This window comes from Anopheles stephensi, chromosome X (assembly GCF_013141755.1).
Source record: "Anopheles stephensi strain Indian chromosome X, UCI_ANSTEP_V1.0, whole genome shotgun sequence".
Taxonomy (NCBI): domain Eukaryota; kingdom Metazoa; phylum Arthropoda; class Insecta; order Diptera; family Culicidae; genus Anopheles; species Anopheles stephensi.
This window is the reverse complement of record NC_050201.1, coordinates 17606839-17628026: the sequence shown is the minus strand read 5'-3', so window position 1 is coordinate 17628026 and position 21188 is coordinate 17606839. Positions and strand designations below refer to the sequence as shown.

Here is a 21188-nt window from a genome sequence, read left to right as displayed (position 1 = left end):
CTCGCTCATTTCTTTTCCCCACAAAAAAGGAGTAAAGCCGCTTGACCGCGTTATCGAATTCCGGTACCTCTTGTGGAGCCATCGGGATTTTTAAGGGCCCGGGATAAATTTCCCCTTCCACTGGTGCCAAATGATGGTAAATTCGTTGTAGGCCTCTACATCTACGAGCCAACATAAACAACAGTTTTTGGTGCTGTGTCTGGAACTGTTGCAGCTCGAGGATAATTTCACAAGCGCGGAACCATTCTTCCCATTCCCGTCGTAAGCTGGAGTTATCCACGTTGTCGTTGAACGGGTCCAAATGATATAAGTTTTCCTGAGCCATCTGTTACACAAGATTCGAACGTTTCTTTGTAACCTTCTGCCGTTGAATTTTTTTTTTATTTTTACTTACAATGCCGAATCTCGGCTTACACTATGAATGTTTTCTCGGATTTTGTTATGTTAACCGTATAATATACTCGTTATATATATATATATATATATATATATATATATATATATATATATATATATATATATATATATATATATATATATATATTTTTTTTTTAATTTACTCGAGTGACTACACTTTTACGACCTTACTGCACGACTGGACAGTTCCTTCTGGAATTTTGTCTCCCACTTCCAAAGAACAATACCATACTCCATATTTGCATTGGTGATAACTTTGTGCTTTGGTCATCAATCCATCACATATTTTTCCCTTCCTCATACCTGTATTGTGCGCTACAGTATTTAGCTGGTCCCGCATCTTTTGACTCTGATCAGTAAAATCTCACTCTCTTTTTTCAGCAGTAGTAGTAGTAGTGCCTTGTATGCTTCGGCTCTAAACCGGTCCCACATCTTTTCGTTTCGTATCCTTCATACAGGTATTGTTCGTTTCGGTGTTTAGCCGGTCCCAAATCATTTCACACATACCAATAAAACGTTCCATCCTTGTACCAACGCCTGTCTTCCTCTCAAGTTAACACTTTACAACAACGATAATAATTAATTTCATACCAAACTCTTACCACTTTTTCTCTGTTTGTTCTCCTTCTCACATATATTTCAACTACCAAAACTGACTAACAAAACATATCGTACCGGCTGCGTTAAATTGTAGAGTTCTTCCATTTATTCAACCGCCTCGTCCCGTGGTTGCTTACCAACTAACCCTCATACATACTACGTTCCTACAAGGCGGTGACACAACGTTTTCAAAAATTTGTAGCGTTTCTTCAGCTGTATTTAGCCAACAAGCCAATTGCTTTTTATTCCCATTAAACGACGGTAACATTTTAATGGGATCGGGTTTCTTGAACATGCTTCCAAAATCTGCTGTTTCTGTTGCTTGGCCTTTATTGTCATCTCTGTTTAACACAGGTGTGATTTTGTTGAGCCGCACCTCTTTCTAACTTTTCACCAATCTGGCAAATCACACCAGTTAGACTTTTAATCTGTTCCGTAAGTTCTTTTACCTCTGCCATTGTGCTATCTACGGTGAGCTTATCAGTGTGAAGATCGAAAACGCTTCGGTCGCAAGGCAAAGGACTGAGTGATGATTCTTCTGAAGAATTGTCTGTAATAGTCGCTTCTGACTGGGTATTTCTCCACATTAGGAGCGAACGGTTAAACTGTTCGGCTCTCGCTTCACTAAACGTACGCCAAACGTAGCCAACACGCGAGACGCTTACACGAAAAAACTTACTTAACTTACTTGACTTACTGCGTAGATCGTGTAAGTGTGTGAGGTCGTTGACGCCTGGTGATAGGAACGGCGGTACTACAAATCGTTCTAGCTTTTACGATCCCTAGAAGACGGAACAAATTCCGGATACACTTATAGTGAGATTTTCATTTCTCTTCACTTGCACTGTTAAATTTCCTTACGAAAACCAGACGACTACCGGCTGCGTCAATTATGAGTCGTTATTTCACACTTTATTAAATTACCGATCCGTCCGCTGTCACGGCTGGAAGCAAAGAGAGCGGTTCGCTCTATCTGCTGCGTTATCGTCCTAACGCAGGTGAGCTCTCATCTAGCAGCGCGTATACTATTCCTAGTTTAATGCTTAACACTAAATCTTAATCTAGTGTTACCATAATTATAACTATATACTTTTGTGCAATTATTTGCGATTTCTTTTGCTTGCAAATTGGATCAGTTAATGCACGGTGTCCGGGAGAAGTGTTTTTAAAAAAAACTTATCTTTTTTACCATCGACCGGCGGAGTTAGATACCGTTCGTATTAGCGTCTGAATATCAACTGACTGGTTTGGATTGATGCTGGTGCGCTGGTCCGTGCTGAATTATGCTGCGTTGCAGATAATGTTATGCGCGAGTTAACAACCTGCGTTGTCAACACAGCATTTTCTAGGGTTTTCAACCGCCACCGGTCCGATTGCACCCGATCAGCAAACAGCGTCGATCAGCAAACCGTGTTGATCGTCTGACCCAGTTACCGATTGCAAAACATGCAATAGCCGAATCAGCAATAGTCATCAAGAATCGTCAATACCTTTCCCTTCCCCATCCAATTCCCAATAAGCAAGTTGTATGTAAATCAAACTTAATAAACTCATTCCGATTTTGACTGCAGAATAAGCAAGTCTCGATTTTCTTCGTCTGTGTCCGAACCCTATAGTTTTATCTCGCGCGGTTCCGGAAGCGGTGCAGTTTCACCGTGGTCATCCAGGAGTACAACATATGAAGACTCTTGCTCGCAGCTACGTGTACTGGCCTTGTATGGACGAGGATATTGCTGAACGTGTGAGTAACTGTTCGTCATGCGCTGCAGCAGCCAAATCACCTCCGCATCAAGTTCCAGTCCCCTGGGCGAAACTATCTTTGCTGTGGGAGAGGGTGCACGTCGATTACGCTGGCCATTGATGGGGATAATTTCTTGCTAGTTAAGGATGCGTTTACAAAGTGGCCTGAGATAATAAGAACGACAAGCATAACTATATCAGCCTCGCTTACTGTGCTGCTGATGTGCCCCGTGTGCCGCAGACGAAGTTTCCTCAGACGGTGATGGTGTTCGGGTGCGTCTCGTCGGAGGGAGACGTGATGCAGCCTCACATCTTCCCCCAGAGCCTGCGGCTGAATGCTGACGGGTACATTGACCTGCTGGCCACCGTGGTGAAGCCGTGGATTGAGACGGTGGCCAATGTGTGGCCGTACGTTTGGCAGCAGGATTCTGCACCATGCCATACGCCCGTAAAAACACGCCAATGGCTTACTGCCAATTTCGACCGATACACCAGCACCGACGTTTGGCCACCCAGCTCCCCTGACCTTAATCCTATGGATTACTTTGTGTGGGGCACAGTTGAGCGGGACACCAACAGGGCGTCCTGCAATACCAAAGCGGAGCTGGTGGCCAGAATAAAGGCCGTGTTTGCGGCCATCCCCAGAGACATGGTTGTCCGGGCTTGCGCGCGGTTCCGGAAGCGGGTGCAGGCGGCCATCGACGCGGAGGGGGGTACTTCGAATAAAAAATGCGGCAAACTTGGTAAGTTCAACTTTTTAGAATTTTTCTTTTAAATTTAACATAAGTTTGATAAAAATTCCTTTCCTATTCCCTCAGAAACTGTCAAATTTATCTCGAACACCCTGTAAGACCCACAAATGTAGGCAATGTGGGCAAAAAGGACACAAAGAAGGGCATTGTCACAAAAAGTATCACAAATCGCGAGGAGGACGTACAAAAGCAGCTGTGAAAGTAGTCAGGTAAACGCATGTTGCATAACTAAGAGAAAAAAGTACGTTACCGTGTTTCTTAATAGTTGTCCAGACTCATCAGAACGCGGAGAAGAACACAGCCGGAGGAAGATTACGTTGTGGCATGTATTGAGCTGGAAAAGGATATAATCGGTCTCTTCTAATGCATTATGTACTCTTCTTTTAAGCTTCCGAGAGGTTGTAACCAGCACAGAGTCTTACGGCAAATATACGGGTACATACAACGAGGCTGGCCAGAATGAAAAGGTATGGGGCAGGAGCTGGCATGTTACTATAGCAGAAAGGATACTTTGGCAACTATTGATGGAGGCATTCTGTTTGGGGAAAGGCTAGTAATACCTGAACAGTTGCGTAAGAGATGCCTGGAGCAGTTTCACCGTGGTCATCCAGGAGTACAACATATGAAGACTCTTGCTCGCAGCTACGTGTACTGGCCTTGTATGGACGAGGATATTGCTGAACGTGTGAGTAACTGTTCGTCATGCGCTGCAGCAGCCAAATCACCTCCGCATCAAGTTCCAGTCCCCTGGGCGAAACTATCTTTGCCGTCGGAGAGGGTGCACGTCGATTATGCTGGTCCCATTGATGGGGATAATTTCTTGCTAGTTAAGGATGCGTTTACAAAGTGACCTGAGATAATAAGAACGATAAGCATAACTACATCAGCAACAGTAGCTATTCTACGCAGATTGTTCGCTAGGTTTGAATTGCTCACCACGTTGGTAACAGATAACGGAACGCAACTTACCAGCGAGGCTTTTAGCGAATTTTGTAAAACAAATGCGGTAAATCATGTACGAACAGCAGCTTTTCACCCACAATCGAATGGGCAAGTCGAACGATTTGTCGACACTTTTAAAAGGTCTTTGGTAAAGATAAAGCACGGAGACACTACACTTCAAGAGGCAATCGATATATTTTTGCTCGCGTATAGGACAACCCCAAATGCACAAATAGAAGGCCATAAAACACCAGGTGACATAATTTTTGGCAGAACTCTAAGGACAAGTCATGAGTTACTGCGCCCACCAGCAAAACCACAGCTTGAAGTAGTAGAAACGAATATAAGAAGTTTTCAGCCAGATGATTCAGTATATGCAAAAATGTTCAGCCAGATGATTCAGTATATGAAAAAATGTATAGGCGAGGTATCGGCAACGCCTGCCGCACGTCTCGCGTTTTAATGTGTTATATGTTAAAATAAACTTAATGTTATGTTTTATTGGAAACCGTTGTGTTTCCGTGACAAGTGTGTGAAACGGCAACCCGATCCCAAACACAACAACATAACAGTAATCAAAACGTAGAAATTAAGAACCTCTTTTCGAATTTTAAGATAATTACAGTACAAACAAATGATATGACTGAAAGGAATTTATTAGATATTTTACAAACGCATTTTGATGCCTCAAAACAGAACGGATTATACACATCAGAAAATATAATGGAAAAAGTTCAAGAAACGTTCAAAAAATATTATGGACGTCAAAATATGTTAAAAATACGATTCATTTTATTTAATTTATTTATTTACTAATTATGACGGCTAGAAGCCGTATTGTCAGCACCGCATGTGCTGACGAAATACAAATGTCAAAAACAAAAAATTCACAAAGAAATTACCAAGGCATTACCTTCCTGGTATTTAGCCTTATCCCGGGCATGCTCGGTTGTAGGTGTGTGGCGATTGCAGTGAGGAAATCCAGGTCTATTGTAGAAGTTGTAGCAATGATTAGGTCCGGGACTATTGCTGGCAGTATTGTGTTGATGGTAGTGTGGTGTGTAACCGGATCATCCTTCCGTGTATCGGATCTGGAGAGTGAAACAAAACTAAACAAAAAAAAAAAAAACAACGTTTTGGACAGCACAAACATTTGCCTCTGTATAGTGTTCCTCAAACTGCCCAGCAGTTTGAACAGTTTGAACAGCAGGGTCTCTGCTAATCACGAGGTAAGACCCGCCGACCACCTCCGAACCCAACGCCAACAAGACCGAACTCGCTCCACCAAGGCTAGGCAGAGATGAAGAACACTATTGCAGAAAAGTCTGCCTCCCTTCTAACGATAGTGCCGACTTTGGTCCCGGATACTGTTGCACCGTCAACGAACTACCCGTGGCACAACAAAGAACAATTAACACACGGACAACACAACGAATAACAAAAAATGAATGTAGGGGAATGTCTTAGGATTGAAAGAATAATGGGGATGCGGAATCAAAGGATAAGACCGTTGTCTCTGGCGAATCGGAAGATGAGCCTCATGTAAGCGAGGTCCCTAGTCGCCAAAATTTCTCTTATTTCTGTACCCGGTCGTCTGCCGATGCTCTCGACTGTGCCCAACAATGAGGGTCTTGCGGTTTCAAACTGCACGCAGGACCACAGAAAGTGATCCACATCGTGAAATCCGTCACCGCAGCCACACACCTTCGTCTGAGCCAGAGTTATACGCTGCAGATGAGCATTCAACGCGAAATGATTCGACATAAGTCGAGACATCATGCGTATGAACGCCCGGTCTACAGAGAGCCCACCGAACCAAGGCCGCAGGGACACTTGCGGAGAGATCGCCCGAGAAAAAGAATCGCCCGAGATCATCCGCTTCCCACATGCTCTGCCAGCGAGACAGGAAAAGTTGCTGTGGTAGACGAAGAAACTCTCGGGCCGAGATCGGACGGTCGTAAAAGGCGCCTTGTTGGACGCCTGTTTTGGCCAGTGAGTCTGCCTTCTCGTTGCCGGGAATTCCACAATGAGAAGGTACCCAAATTAGCGAAATCCTGAACGCCTTGTCACCTCGCTTTGACAGCAATGGAGCCAAGCAATTCTATGATTTTCATGGTAAGGAAATCCTGACTCTTAACAGCCTTCGGGGATCGTAGTGCTTCGATAGCGCTAAGGATATCTGTAAAAATGAAGTACTGATCCGAAGGTCTCGCTGCTATCATCAATAGTGCGTACAAGATTGTGGCTAGTTCTGCGGTGTAGACACTACACGGCTCCCGCAATTTGAAAAATGCTTCGGCGGACTCACTAAAAACGCCGAAGCCGGTGCCTTCCTTAGAGCAAGATCTGTCAGTGTAATACTGGCTACTTTGATCTGAATGGCCATACTTATCCCTGAAAATGCCCGGATCTACCATCGGGCGAAGATCATTCGGTATGGTCTTAATTTCCTCGTGCAACGAGGAATCTGTTGTTAAAAGGGAACTGTAGGTCTCAGGAAGGGCAGCACGGTTTAATGCCTGTGGAGCGCTAGGATGCACTTGTAGGGCAACAAAATCTTCATAGATTTTCAAGATCTTGTTCTTAGAACCCGTCTCTAGAAGCGCTTTAAAATTTTCTTCGATCAAGGGATTTGATACTGAAGAACGGACTAGGAGGCGAAGCGACAGCATTTCAAAACGAAGTTTTAGCGGCATCACTCCGGTCATCACTTCTAGGGACATGTTGTGTGTTGATTTCATGCTCCCTAGTGCGAGTCTAAGACAACGATACTGTAGCCTCTCTAGTTTGAGGATATGCGTGTTGGATGCCCAATGGCAACATATGCTGCCATATTCCAACACGGATAGTACCGTTGTCTTATACAGTCGCAGGACGTCTGATGGATGTGCGCCCCACCAGAACCCTGTGACTGTCCTTAGAAAGTTGATTCTTTTACTGCATTTTTGCACCAGATGGGTGATATGTGTACTCCAGTTTAGTCTTGAATTGAACCAAACACCAAGGTACCGAAAATTGTCGGTAGTTGATATCTTTTCACCGTACAAAAAGACATAAATTTTTGGGTCAAATAGTCTTTTCTCTCTGTTTTTTGTCGTGTCGCTAAAAGGAGAAAAGACTACCATCTCAGTTTTCGTTGCAGCGAACTTGATACGAAGGTTTTCAGACCACTCGGCAAGGTTGTCCAAAGTGGCTTGTAAAGCCAGTTGTATTTCGGCGGCGTCCCTGCTTGCAAAAGATATGACGCCGTCGTCAGCCAATTGTCTAATGCTGCAGTTCGGAGGACCCTTGTGCTAGTCCATGGAAACTGGTCCGCTTTAGCTGAACATGACCATTTTTGAAATTCATAGCTTTCCCCGACAAAAGGTTGAACAGCAAGTTGTTCAACTTTGGACCCAGCCCCACATTTTCTAATTTTTGACTCAGCTTGTATGGTGACACTGAGTCACATGCCCCCTGTATATCCAGGAAAATAGATCCCATGTTCTGCTTGCGCGCACGAGCAAGCTCTATTTCTGTAACCAGAAGGGCTAAGCAGTCATTAGTACCCCTGGCTTTACGAAAACCAAACTGGGTATTTGATAGAAGGTTGTTCGTTTCCAACCATACTTCTAACCGAAACAGAATCATCCTTTCAAGGAGTTTCCTCAAACACGACAGAAACGATATTGGTCGATACGAATCGTGTCTTGATGGCGGTTTGCCAGGCTGTGACAACTTTCACTTCTCTCCACTCTTGCGGAACGCTGTTGACCTCCAACACATTGTTGAAGATGCTTAACAGACGTTTCCACCCTACGTCGCGAAGATTTTGAAGCAATTTGCTACTAATCTGATCCAGACCCGGGGAGGAATTTTTGCTTGATAGGAGAGCAAGTGACTGTTCTACCATTGTGAATGGTACAAAAACGATTCACTCAAAAAATGTAAGAGGATATTGAATCACCTTCACATCAAATGGATTTAGTTAGTAAAGAACATAATAGAGCCCACAAAGGATTAGAGGAAAATAAACAACAGATTAGGCGGAGGTATTATATCCCCAAAATGACTGGTTTGATAAAAGGATTCATAAAAAATTGCCTAATCTTTAACAAATGCAAATATGACAGGAAACCGAACAATCAACCGTTGCAAATCACTCCTTTACCAGAAAAACCTTTTGAAAATTTACATATTGATATACTATTCCTGGAAAATCATTACTCTCTTACGTGTGTCGATAATTTTGCAAAATTTGCACAAGTAGCACGAATTAATTCTAGAATTACTGTAGATGTGTTTCCTGTACTTAAGGAATTTACTCTAAAATACAGGCCCCCAGAAATTATAGTGATGGACGGAGAAAAGTCTTTAAATTCCGGTGAAGTCGTACAATTTTTAAACTCCTTCAATATCAAACATTTTGTAACTGCCACTGGTAGAAGTGAAATGAATGGCACAGTCGAAAGATTTCACTCTACGCTATTGGAATTATATAGAATTTCTTAAACCGAGAATCCGCTTATGACTCCTATAGATTTGATACAACTTTCCTTGTTCAAATATAACAATTCAGTACACTCTTGTACTAAATTTACCCCTCTGGAAATAAATACTCCTTCAAGAAACAGTTCATCGATAATTGAAAAAGTAGCTGAAAATTTTAAACACAAGCAAGGAATTGATTTAAACTACTATAATAAAAATAAAAAAGAAATAGAAATTCAAGATTCAGCTTAGGCATTTATGAAAAAACAAAACGTAGATCGAAACAAGTTAATCCTTATAAAAAGATAAAAATGAAGAATATTAATAGAAGTACAGAAGATGAGATATTCAACTTAGACCAGTCCCACATACTTATCAATTCGGTAAAACTATTCACATTGGATACAAACTGCGGAGTAGGAAGAAGGAATCTCACTGGCTCTCTGCTAATCGAATATAACACATGCAATATTTACGTCAATGGAATACTGATTTCAGTCAACATAACACAACTGTGTGGTTTTCCTACTAATCTACCAATACATGGAGTACATGTTGCAGCCTCGAACAACGTGATAAACCTAAGCCTTGAACATCTACACAACCTACACAAAGACCTACGGAAGGAAATGCAGAATATTAAGTTGGAAAGTAATAGTATCACATGGACGTGGCAATGGTCATTGGGCAGTTCATTCATCATTCCAATAATAGTCATCATAATTGGCGTCGTATTGCTGTGCATAAAACGCCGCAAAACCATCAACGTAGAAGTAATCACAACACCTGATGACAAACCGCAATGTTTTCCAGAACCTAAAGGTTATCAACCAACTGACCCAAATCCAGAGCCGATGAGTTACCAACCACCAACATACCTTCACGTTTTTCGCACGGAGTCTCAAATTTAAAGAGGGAGAAGTTAACAACCTGCGTTGTCAACACAACATTTTCAAGTGTTGTCAACCGCCACCGGCCCGATTGCACCCGATCAGCAAACAGCGTCGATCAGCAAACCGTGTTGATCGTCTGACCTAGTTACCGATTGCAAAACATGCAATAGCCGAATCAGCAATAGTCATCAAGAATCGTCAATACCTTCCCCTTCCCCATCCAATTCCCAATAAGCAAGTTGTATGTAAATTAAAATTAATAAACTCACTCCGATTTTGACTGCAGAATAAGCAAGTCTCGATTTCCTTCGTCTGTGTCCGAACCCTATAGTTTTAACTCGCGCGACATCCATGACTCGCGCACAGTCAAGATGCTCATTGCTCTTTGGTTCGTCCTGCGATGGAATACGGATCTGTGATGTGATGGCCCACGGCGATACATTCCATAGTGCGCCTTGCATCGATCCAGCTCAAATTTACACGGTTCGATTTGGGTACAATGAGCGTCCAAGGGGACTATAACGGACAATGTGCGTTATTAGATTTTGAGTCGCTGAAACAAAGGAGCTGTAACGTGCGGAGGTTATTCATCACTGAAATACTCGACTATCGGAATGACTCGCTGGCGCTGCAGTCGAAGCTCAACTTTTACGTCCCAGCGAGATCGATCCGTGCTATACTATTGCTGGACGTGGAGAAACGCCGTCGTTCTTGTTGGTTCCTGTGATTCGTTCAGAATGATGTGTCTCGAATTTAATGAGGTGAACAAACACCACGAACCGGAAATGTCCCGTAGCGCGTTCGTGAATAGTACTTGTTTAGTGCCTCCAATTTTTCGGTAATTTATACTCTATGTTTACTGATTTGAAGTTTGTTTTAATAATGTAAACGACGCTTCAAAGGGGCAAGATAACGCGCATTGAATTTCAAGAAAAAAAATATATTAAAAGCTGAATGCTAGACAAATACAATAATGTTCAAGTCCGTGTCGATCATACGTCGATTGAACTTGAAGCTTCAATAAAATTTTGTAGTAAAATAATGTTTTTGTCTCCGTACGTACTCAGTTACTTACTGCATCACGGAGAGGTGCAGCGAACACCGAACAAGCGAAGCTATTAAGCTTCAGAGCAGGAATGGCTAGGGAGTGAGTCTAAGGGTCACACATGTTAATGCTCGATCTTGATATTGAGATCTTAATGATCCTTAACACCTTGTGCATATCGTGAGTTTTCTCGGTAAGAATCCGGCATTCTGTTATCTTTGAACGAATTTTTACGATGGAAAAAATACGCTGTTTTAACAGAAAATATTTTCTCGTTACTAAAATTATATTATTATGCATTGTTATAGAGTTACAAATTGTAATAATGCTATCGATTATCATGGTGCTACTAATAGCTATTGGGGCGGTCCGGTGGCAGGAGCGATAACGGCGCCGGTCTTCACACGGCAGGATAAGGGTTCAAATCCCATCCAGACTGCCTCTCCGTAGTAAGGCTGACTTCTTTACTAAGGGTAAAATTATGTGACAGAAAACCATAAATGACAGGCCGAGACCTCTCGAGGTTGTAGTGCCAAGGAAGAAGAAGATGAATAGCTATAGTGGTATTTTTTTGCAGTTATAGTACAAGTTCTAGATTTTTTTAAAATAAGAAATTTGATTCGTTAAAATATTTATTCTTTTTGAAATACTTGTTTGAGTAGATATAACAAACATCATCATAACAAACAACATAAAAACACGATAAAAATCGAAAAAATTGAACATTTCATACATAACACGGTACTTTTTTAAAATAAAACTAACGTATGGACACGCTGATATGCTTACGATGCACCGATACCTGCCCAATTATGCGCCGATTAATCAATAAAATAACTCAGTTACGTAAAAAATGAACTTACAATTAATATCTTCTTCGCACTATAACCTCGAGAGGGTCTCGACCTTCAGTGACTTGATTTTTCCCTTAGCAAAGAAGTCAGCCCTGCGCACGGGGAAGCTGTCTGGATGGGATTTGAACCCCGGACCTGCTGTGTTAAGACCGGCGCCGTTATCGCCTCGGCCACCAGACCGCCTCAAACAAAAAAAAAACAAATAAATGTAACATCCTGGCCTCAGATCGGTCACCAATTTTGTAGTATAAATTAGCCAGTAAGTGTATGAAAAATAAATGAATAAATCAGCATTCTTAAAAGCACTCTTGGAAAGCTCATTGAAGTCGTAGGATACTTTCCGGGGTTTCTTTAAACAACGCCAAAATATTCTGATCAAGTCGAAGTTCCCTCCGATCTTGAACGGTTGAGTCGGAGGCATTCTCCGGTCTCAACTCTTCTAACGGGACCAGCGCCCGGTTCGATAACAGATGTACCAGGACGGTGTCAATTTGACAGTTGAAAATCCAATCATATCGAACCGGCAAAACAACTAATTTTGTTGGTCCAATTTAATCTTCGCTAAACCATGTTGAGATTCAAGATGCCAAATACAGGTATACGTTGGCAATGCGAAATTTAATGAAAACATTCAGGCGCTTTACGATAACTGATTGGCTGTGTAAATTCTGTAACTCTTATTAGGGTATTTAGATGTTTAAATAGGAGACTGTAACAATGTTAAAGTTACAATTACATTGTTGATACAGTTAGAGAACGAGTTAAATAAGAAAACCTTGTTTTGATGGTAAATACCGGGATCTGTGAAGGTGACTGGATAAAAAAAATCAATCAATAACGAGCGATGAAGGCCTCGTACCTATTTCATTATAGTCTTTCGAATTTTCTATCTCTCTACATGAATATTTCATATCGAGCAAGCAAAATTGCTTATTAATTTGTGAAAACATATGCTTTATTTACTTTCTAGCACTTGGACATGTTACAAAGTTACATAATATATAAATAGATAATTCTTAAATATGTTTTAAGCTTTTCTATATAATTGAATCAAACTGAAAGCATCACTGTTTGCTTTGTCACTGGATTGTATTATGCGTTCATGGTTCTACTCATGGTATAGAATTTGATTCCAGTTTATTATTCAACTCAAACTGTCAAAGACAGGTTCAACTGTACATGTATCCTTTCGACAATTTTTTTTTCAAACTCATGTGCAATGAAAATTGTTAGGTCCTTGTCGGTTATCGTGTAATTTTTGTTGTTAAAAAAAAGATAGCTGCAGGTGCACATAATGTAAATATGTATATACTCTATAATATTTTATTATATGTTGTCAAGTACGTGTAACGGGCAGCTCAGGCGCATTAAATTACATTGTTGAATAAAAGCGAAACGTGTGCACATAAATGGAGAACCATTACATGTAGCTTACTAAAGCCCTTTATATTAATATTAAATTTTGCTTTTATGGAGAATTAGCCGCTCTGAGTTTATTTCAAAATAAGAATCGATTGGATGTGTCCAAATAAAACAGTGTTACCAATGTGCTCATCGATCATTTTCTTAAATTATCCACAGAATGAATGTCTGACATACTTGCTTTATATACTAATGCCGATTGAAGTTGAAGCTCGTGTAGAAAAATATGCCTTGGATAGCCTTTAAATACAATGTATACAATGAACTGTGATGATCGCAATTAAAATCTTTTACGAATAGAACATATAAACTAAACACATAGCTCTCATGTTATGATGTGTATGCTTTATGCTATTTTCCTCTAGATTACAATATGCTCTTATTAAAATATGTTATATTGAGCTCATGTTGCGCATGGTGATTTCATCACCTAACTCTTCCGTGTATAGACTAACTATTTGACACCGGTAAATTAACTCAATACCCTCTTTTTAAGTTTAGCTTATCCTTTTAGCTGATATATTGGATAATAGTAAGCAATACAAATAACATTAGGTCAATGAAACTACCATACAACTGAAGTTCCAACAATTTTATAAGATTTTCTACTTTAATTTTGTGATTCATACGTTTGTGCCCAGCGTTTTTTTTTAATATCTATAAAATCTTGTGAGCGGTAAATGTTGGGGGGATTTAAAATAAATCCGCATTGGCATCGATTATATCTTTATATTTATATAAGGAAGATATTATGATACATACCAAATACCGAGTCACTTTTAGTACATTATAAATGATCCCTAAAAGCATTGTTTCAGGTGTTGTACAAGAGTTTACACAAAAATTGTCAGTCGTAATAGCTGAATGCAAAACAAACTTCAAATTTAATGAGATTAATTTGCAAATTTTCAATCGTTTCCCTAATCACTGAAATAATTGATAGAGTTTGACACTTATACTGATGTGTACGTTGTTTACGTGTGAATTGAAAAATGTTGTTATGAATTAACGTAATCCTCTTTCTATTTTTTGTTTTATAAAGTTATATTCTTACGAGATACGACAGTATTCAATAACCATCTTTATTGGATAAACTTTCTGGTGTTATCATCCAATATATTTCAATATTGATTCTTGGATTGTTATACGTGTACATAAGAAATAACATATAATGATGGCAATTTGTAGCATTTTAGAGAATTTATTGTTAGTGAATAAGCGAAAAGGATATCATTAAAATATTCTATAAAAAAAACTAGTTGAATTCTGCTGGCAATACTCTGTTTTCATAATTACGCCCAATTATTTGATGATATTATAAATAAACGACATGGCCGTTTCTGAATGAATAAAAGATGAATTTCTTTGCCGATATTGCTCATTGTGGTTTTAAAGGGCATTCTTAGAAATAGAGCTTTTCAACATGTTTAAATAAAGATTAAAACGCCATAATTCAAACATGAAATCTATTGGAGGACTTGCTCTTTTTTTAAGGCACTTCAGCCTCAAAAGGTCTCGGTCTGACATTTCTGGAATTCCTTGACTTGATTTTACTCGCAGTTAGCCCTTAATAGGTGGTCTGGATCCCGGCCCTACCGTCCTACCGTACCGTATGAAGACCTGCACCGCTATTGCCTCGGCTACCTGATCGCCTTGATTTGTTTTATTTACCGTATTGTCCCGCCTCGAATTGTCTTTGACTCTTTTTTAATCTCTCATTTTTTTTTCAATCTTTGGCTCTTTTAAAGTTAGCGGCTGCTGTACCTTCTGTTGTGAAAGAGGAGTCGTAGGAGGCCAATACTGAGCTAGAGTGATAGCGTTGATGCGTTCACCAGTAAGGCAGACCACCCTTATTTTGAACTGTAGACAATCGCGCTAGTAGCATCTAGGACTGCAGCAAGCCTCGATCAAAAAGTAGTTGTAGTGACTGATAAGTAAGTACACCATAATCTCCTGTTATCCAGAAGACTCCAACAACACACAAAATGCTCGATACATCGCATACTGGTACGTCCGATAGTCCTCGACGGGCACAAGTCTTGAACTATGCTGCCAAAAGACGTCAATGCACTCGCCATTTTTGATCGGCGGGTGTTATGAACTTTCTTTGGCGGAGTATGTGTGCATGGCTTGTGGAGAATGAAAATGAACGTTGATCTAGGTGAGCTGTTACAAGCGGTACAAATATCCAACCACTGCTCATAGCCAGCGGTATACGATGATTGGGACACGTGATATGATTCCTGGTTTATGGTCTCATGACCGTTCGTTCGACACGAGGCGTATAGGAACATAGCGATCTCGTTGACTAGAGTAAGTGTGGTCTATCCTGTAAGAAATGGGATGTAGCCCTAGACCTGGAAAAGGATTGGCGACTTGGACATATATTACAGACGTGCTCCACCTTGAGCAGGCCAATAAGAAGAACCATCTTGTATACAGCCTTACATAAGATCCAACTAGATGGCGTGGTATAGATAGACCCGCTTCCATCCAAACACACCTCGTGGAATTAATGGATTCTGATCTTTGCTAGGTTGTCTGCTGGATGCAGCTGAAATATTTGCTCGTATACTAATGATGCTTGCATTAATTTATTTGTTCATCTTCTCTGGAAACTTCTCCACTCAAAAAACCTGTCACGCTGGTTAGAGATGTTCAAGTAGATATAATTATTAGTCTTGATACTCACGATTCAAAAACATGACCTTTGATCATCCTTTGACCTTTGAAAACATGACGAAAATTCTCAGCTGCATCATGATTAAGCGGAGTTCAGTTCAGTTGAGACCAAGAGTCCGGTGTCGTAGATGGTAGGGGCGCCAATCTTCGCACGGCAAAATCAGATATCATAACCTGTTCGGATCGTCTCGTCGTATTCAGGACTGACTTTTCAATAAAGAGAATCAAAACAAGATTGCAGAAAAATATTCAACTAATAATTATAGTTTGAAAAAAAAAAACAAATAATGCACTTTCATAAAAAACAACAACCAATTACACCTGAAGGTCTGTTATCAATCAATTCTTGATAGGAAATTCGTGAAATTTCAATAAAAAATCTCAAAGGTTTGTGTCTTCTTTAATCGATTAGCAAATAAATAACATTTGATTTTGCCAAATGACAAAGTATTTTTAAACGTAATTAATAAGTTTTGTTTCTTATTCTTACCGCGTCATGCATGTAAGCTGTAATTGACACGTGTTTCAGTGCGAAAAAACCTTTGTAATCTGATACAATGCTCGGTAAAATAAACCTACATCAAAAATTAATGTTACTTCTAAGCAGATGCAAATGTAAAACAAATGTAGGAAAATGCACAGACCTGTAATGGTTTTTTTCCGTTGTACTATTTACTTTTCCAGGTTTTCTATAATACTTCAAAGTAAAAAAAATGTTTCACGTTGACCATTAAAAGTTCATGGTATTGTTTCATATTAAAAGCCTACCAGGAATAAACGACACGAAATAATAATTACTCATCCAAATTTGTCAAGAATTCATCAAATTTGGAAAGCAATTCAATGATACAGAGTGTCTCATATCTGCTATATTATAAGTCGAAATTAAAATCATGTAGAAATTAGACATATATCTATGACGTGGGAAATAAAACTGGACAATGATAATACTATTGGGCACAGTTTACGCGTGTTGTAAAATACTGCATTGTTGAAGTATATATTCATTTGAATTCTTTTGCGGTAGTCGCTGGTATGAATTTAAACCAAATCAACGAAAATGGTTTCATAATTGCAATGGAAATATTAATATTACATGCATTTTTTCATCAAATACTAAAATGGAATTGGTTGCTCATGATTGATGTGTAGCAACGTAATGTTTTCATTAGTATTAGTGTCAGAAATGTGGATTTTATAATTAACCAATTACTAAACTAAGAAGTTTAGAAATACGAATATTCCAAGAATTTTCATATTCTAGGCTCTCCTTTATCTCGTGTTAATAATTAATTTCACTGTATATACATATTTTTATTGCATAGCATTCTTTAGACGTTAATGTAGTTCAAGCGTATTCAGATGGAGCAATAGAAGTGTAATAATCAAAGAAGAACCGAATGAGATGTTCAGTTTGGCAGCGTTGGAATTGCTGTACGAAGGTCCGTGATTACCGTCAGGTCCATCTACCCCAGTACGCACTGTTGGAATTGCGAATGGTTTGCGTGTAGCGATGTCTAAAGAAGGAATATGCTTGTTCCCGTGTGCATTCAGCCCAGCTGATCCTCCATTGACGCTAAATCCGTTCACGCTGTTTGGGTGATCATGAGGACTTCGAGACAAACCAACATTTTTAAAAGATCCTATCCTGCCATGTTGATTTAGGTTTGCGTTGCTACCGACTGACGAGTCCAACAGATCATCCAGATCCTCTGCTGAACCATATTGCTGTTCTTCATCATCTGTAGGAAAGGACATTTTCACCTTACTCTGCTTGTTGCTATCCTTGGTTACTTCGTTTTGGTTGAGCTTGGGTGTGTATATTTTTCGACTTCGTCCGGGAATTTCTAAAACAAAAGGCCAATCAATGAAATAAAGCCTAATTCTTACGTATTTCCCACTTACCGTACAGCCGAATACTGCTATCTACTTCTCCTAGTGAATTTTTAGCAATGCACCGGTAGGAGCCAACATCTTCTTTTTGAAACGAGCGTACTGTCAGGGACATCTTTGCTTCGTACAGTGATTTGGTTGCGTCTTGTACTTGGTATTTAGGTGACGAAACTATCATTTCTCCTTCGAAAAAAAAGTTGTAAATTTTAATTTGGAAAATTCTTTTAATATGGGACATCCCCACATAAATTGTTATCGTACCAGTGTCCTTCACCCAGTAGTTGATTGATTTTGGCGATGCTTCTATCTGACACTCAATTGTTACGTCCGTACCAAGTGGTGCTCCAACTAGTTGATTTGGAACTTGTATCACCGGGTGAACTAAAAAAAAAACAAAAATTACAACAATACGAAGAAAAATTCGAAGCTAAATCGATAAAAGCGACTTGTTTCTATACATGATTGTTTCGGTACAGTTGACGTCATAGCTGTTTTATATTTCAATACAATCAAAACCTTTTTCACGAAAATTAACAAGTTGTTACTACCTTGGTTTAATGCATCTTCTAAAATGAAATTTAGCGCGTCCTTTCCGTTTTTAAGCAGAGATATTAAAAGTTTAAGTCCGATCGGTTCGAGTTGCGGTTATCGAATAATTTAATTTACTTCTATATACTAACGTTAAAATTATTATTATAAATGTAGTAGTGTGAGTGTGGTGTGGAATATGATGCGAGTGTGGTGTAGTGTGGTGTGAATACAATATAAGTAAGTGTAAGAAATACACGCATCCGAATACACGGCACGGTACACGGCAGGATAAAAAAAAGGTACGGCTGCCATGGAAATAATAAAATATAAACTACACTAACTGGGGCGGTCCGGTGGCCGAGGCGACAACGGCGCCGGTCTTCACACGGCAGGACCGGGGTTCAAATCCCATCCAGACCGTCTCCCCGTGCGCAGGGCTGACTACTTGCTACGTATAAAATCAGGTCACAGAAAGCCAGTAATGGCAGGCCGAGACCTTTAGAGATTGTAGTTCCAAGGAAGAAGAAGAAGAAGAAACTCATCCATCTCCGCTTTCCGAACATCCCTCCTTACAACCCCAAACCCTACTTTCAAGTGAGTCAAAACTACTTCTAGTCCATCCTTACTTCGTCTTATTTTGAGTCTTTGTTCAGCCATGGTGGCAAAAAAATGTTTTTTTAAATAAATAAATAAATCAATAAATAACTAAATAAATATGTTGTGTGTGTACCTTTGCGCGCGTGCTGTCTATCGTGTGTGACGGTAAGTTTTGTCCTGTCCCACCTCTCCCGTTGTCTTCGGTCCTGGCATGGGGTCAGATAATTCTGACTCGGAAAGGGAGATTGAACCCTATATAAAAAGTAAACCAGGTCGCCCTAAGGCCGCTCCAGCCACGAAAAAAGTGGCAATAGAAGAGAGGCCTTCAACCTCGAAGGCATCGTGTAGTGCCCCGTTTGCGGGTAGTGCTCCGCTAACGAGTAGGGCCCGAGTAAAAAATAATGAACCTCCATCGGAACATCGAGCAAGGGCCTACCCACCCTCATGGGAGGGAAAGCCGTTGGTTTTTTTCATGCCACGATCTAAACAACTCGATGTGAGGACGATCGCGGCACAGCTGTTTAAGAAATACCCGGGCGTTGCCGATGTGTTTCGGATGCGCCCAAACAAGATCAGGGTCACCGCAAAGGACCGGGCTCAAGCCAATGTCATTGCGGCTGATCCAGATTATACGGAGCTCTACCGGGTTTATATTCCCGGTAGTCTGGTGGAAGTGACCGGCGTGATCGAAGACTTCGATTATCCGGAGGAGCAGGTAGTTAAATTCGGTGTAGGTGCATTTCATGCACCAGACACGCCGAAGGTAAAAGATCTTGAGGCAAAAAAGCTTTATGCCTCATCGAAAGATGAAAAGAAATATATCCCGACCACCTCTCTCCGGATCACGTTTGAGGGAACGGTACTTCCGCAGGCACTCATCCTAGAAGGCCTTCGGATACCCAACAACCGGCTATACGTGCCACGGGTGGCCACCTGTTCGAAGTGCAGCCGGATTGGGCATGCCGATCCGTTTTGCACTCGCAAGATTTGCTGCGGAAAATGCAGAGGAGCTCACGCTACCAAGGAGTGCAAAGCCCCATACCAGAAATGCTCGCATTGTCGGGAGGAGTGGTACGAGGTTGCATTGTGTCCTGTGTACCGGAAGCTGCAAAGGGAGCAGACCAAAACGATAGCCGAGCGGGTACGCGGCCCATACAGCGATGCTCTCAAGAGCAAACGCATCGAACCCCTTTGCAGTGCTGGATAACACAGCTGAAATTGGCGAGGCCAATCCGACTGCACTCGAACAGGTGCCACTGAGATCGGTAAAGATCATGAGAGTGCCTTACAAAAAGGTACAGAGGAAGGTACTCAAGTCAAAAACCAAACCTTTGGCACCACAGCGCCACGCTAAACCTTTTCCCCCGGTCCAAAACGTGACGCTGATCCCAAAACTCCCGCCCCCCAAATTGCCAGGAAACAGCCCAAGAAGAAGCGATCTTCTCGGACCGAAGCTCCGGTGGATAGCCTGGCTTTTCCGACGAAGCCCACGAGCTTCCCGAGAACTCCCACCCTGTCTCTTTCCGAGATCCTTGAGTCCCTCCTTCTGACCCTTAACCTCCCGCACCATCTGCACATGATCGCTACTTGGGCCCTTCCTTTCTTGAAGGGAATGATCAAACAGTGGCTGGCTCGATGGCCATGCTTAAGTATGATGGTCTGTTTGGATGATTAATGGCTCCTATGGCTACTATCATACAGTGGAACAGAAGGAGTTTGCTTGGCAAGCTAAACTCTTTCAAAGTATTAGTGGGCGAACACAATTGCGATGTGTTTGCCCTCTGTGAAACTAGGCTATTGGATGACATTGAATTAACCTTCCCGGGATATAACATAATCCGTGAAGATCGCGTTACTAGGGGTGAAGGGGTACTAATTGGTGTTCAAAAGAGTCACACTTTCACCAGAATACCTACCCCAAGACAAGAAATGATAGAAACTGTCGCAGTTCAGGCAAAACTGGGCGTTCTTCACGTGACATTTGCTTCCATTAATATCCCCCCGATAGCCAATTATTAAAAATGAAAAAATTTAAAAGATCAAACAGGATCTTGCAAATTAAGCAGCGGTTTTGTCGGGACCGCTTTAGATCCTGGGAGACTTTAACTCCCATGGAATCGACTGAGGGTGCGAAAAGGATGACATTAGCACTCCTACGTTCCGAGATTTCTGCGACAGCTTTGGTTATTCAATTCTCAACTCAGGGATCAACTACAATGCAGACACCTCAAAGGACGAGTGCACTGGACCTGTCTGTTTGTCCATCAGCTATGGCCCTGGATTTTAGTTGGAAGGTGATCCAGGACCCTATCAGCAGTGACCACTTGCCGATAGAAATTTCCTACATCAA

The 21188-nt window shown here is 41.0% G+C and overlaps 2 protein-coding genes and 1 long non-coding RNA gene across 12 annotated transcripts in view; 1 reads left to right on the top strand and 2 right to left on the bottom strand.

Moving 5' to 3' along the window:
- Nucleotides 1-21188, top strand: part of LOC118512517 (dopamine receptor 2) — a 456086-nt gene that overhangs the window by 25618 nt on the left and 409280 nt on the right. The window lies entirely within an intron of this gene.
- LOC118513154 lies at nucleotides 544-1959 on the bottom strand. The gene is made up of 2 exons (XR_004906423.1): nucleotides 1879-1959; nucleotides 544-1799 (listed from the first exon to the last, which is right to left on the bottom strand). It is a non-coding gene; the product is annotated as an uncharacterized LOC118513154 (long non-coding RNA).
- Nucleotides 12619-21188, bottom strand: part of LOC118512589 (lachesin) — a 94054-nt gene continuing 85484 nt past the window's right edge. For all 9 annotated transcript variants that reach the window (XM_036057251.1, XM_036057304.1, XM_036057242.1 and 6 more), the window contains 3 exons: nucleotides 17972-18091; nucleotides 17723-17893; nucleotides 12619-17664 (listed from right to left, as the gene is read on the bottom strand). In XM_036057251.1, the coding sequence (XP_035913144.1) occupies nucleotides 17156-17664; nucleotides 17723-17893; nucleotides 17972-18091 (800 nt within the window). In that variant the 3' untranslated portion in view covers nucleotides 12619-17155. The remainder of the gene's footprint in view (nucleotides 17665-17722; nucleotides 17894-17971; nucleotides 18092-21188) is intronic.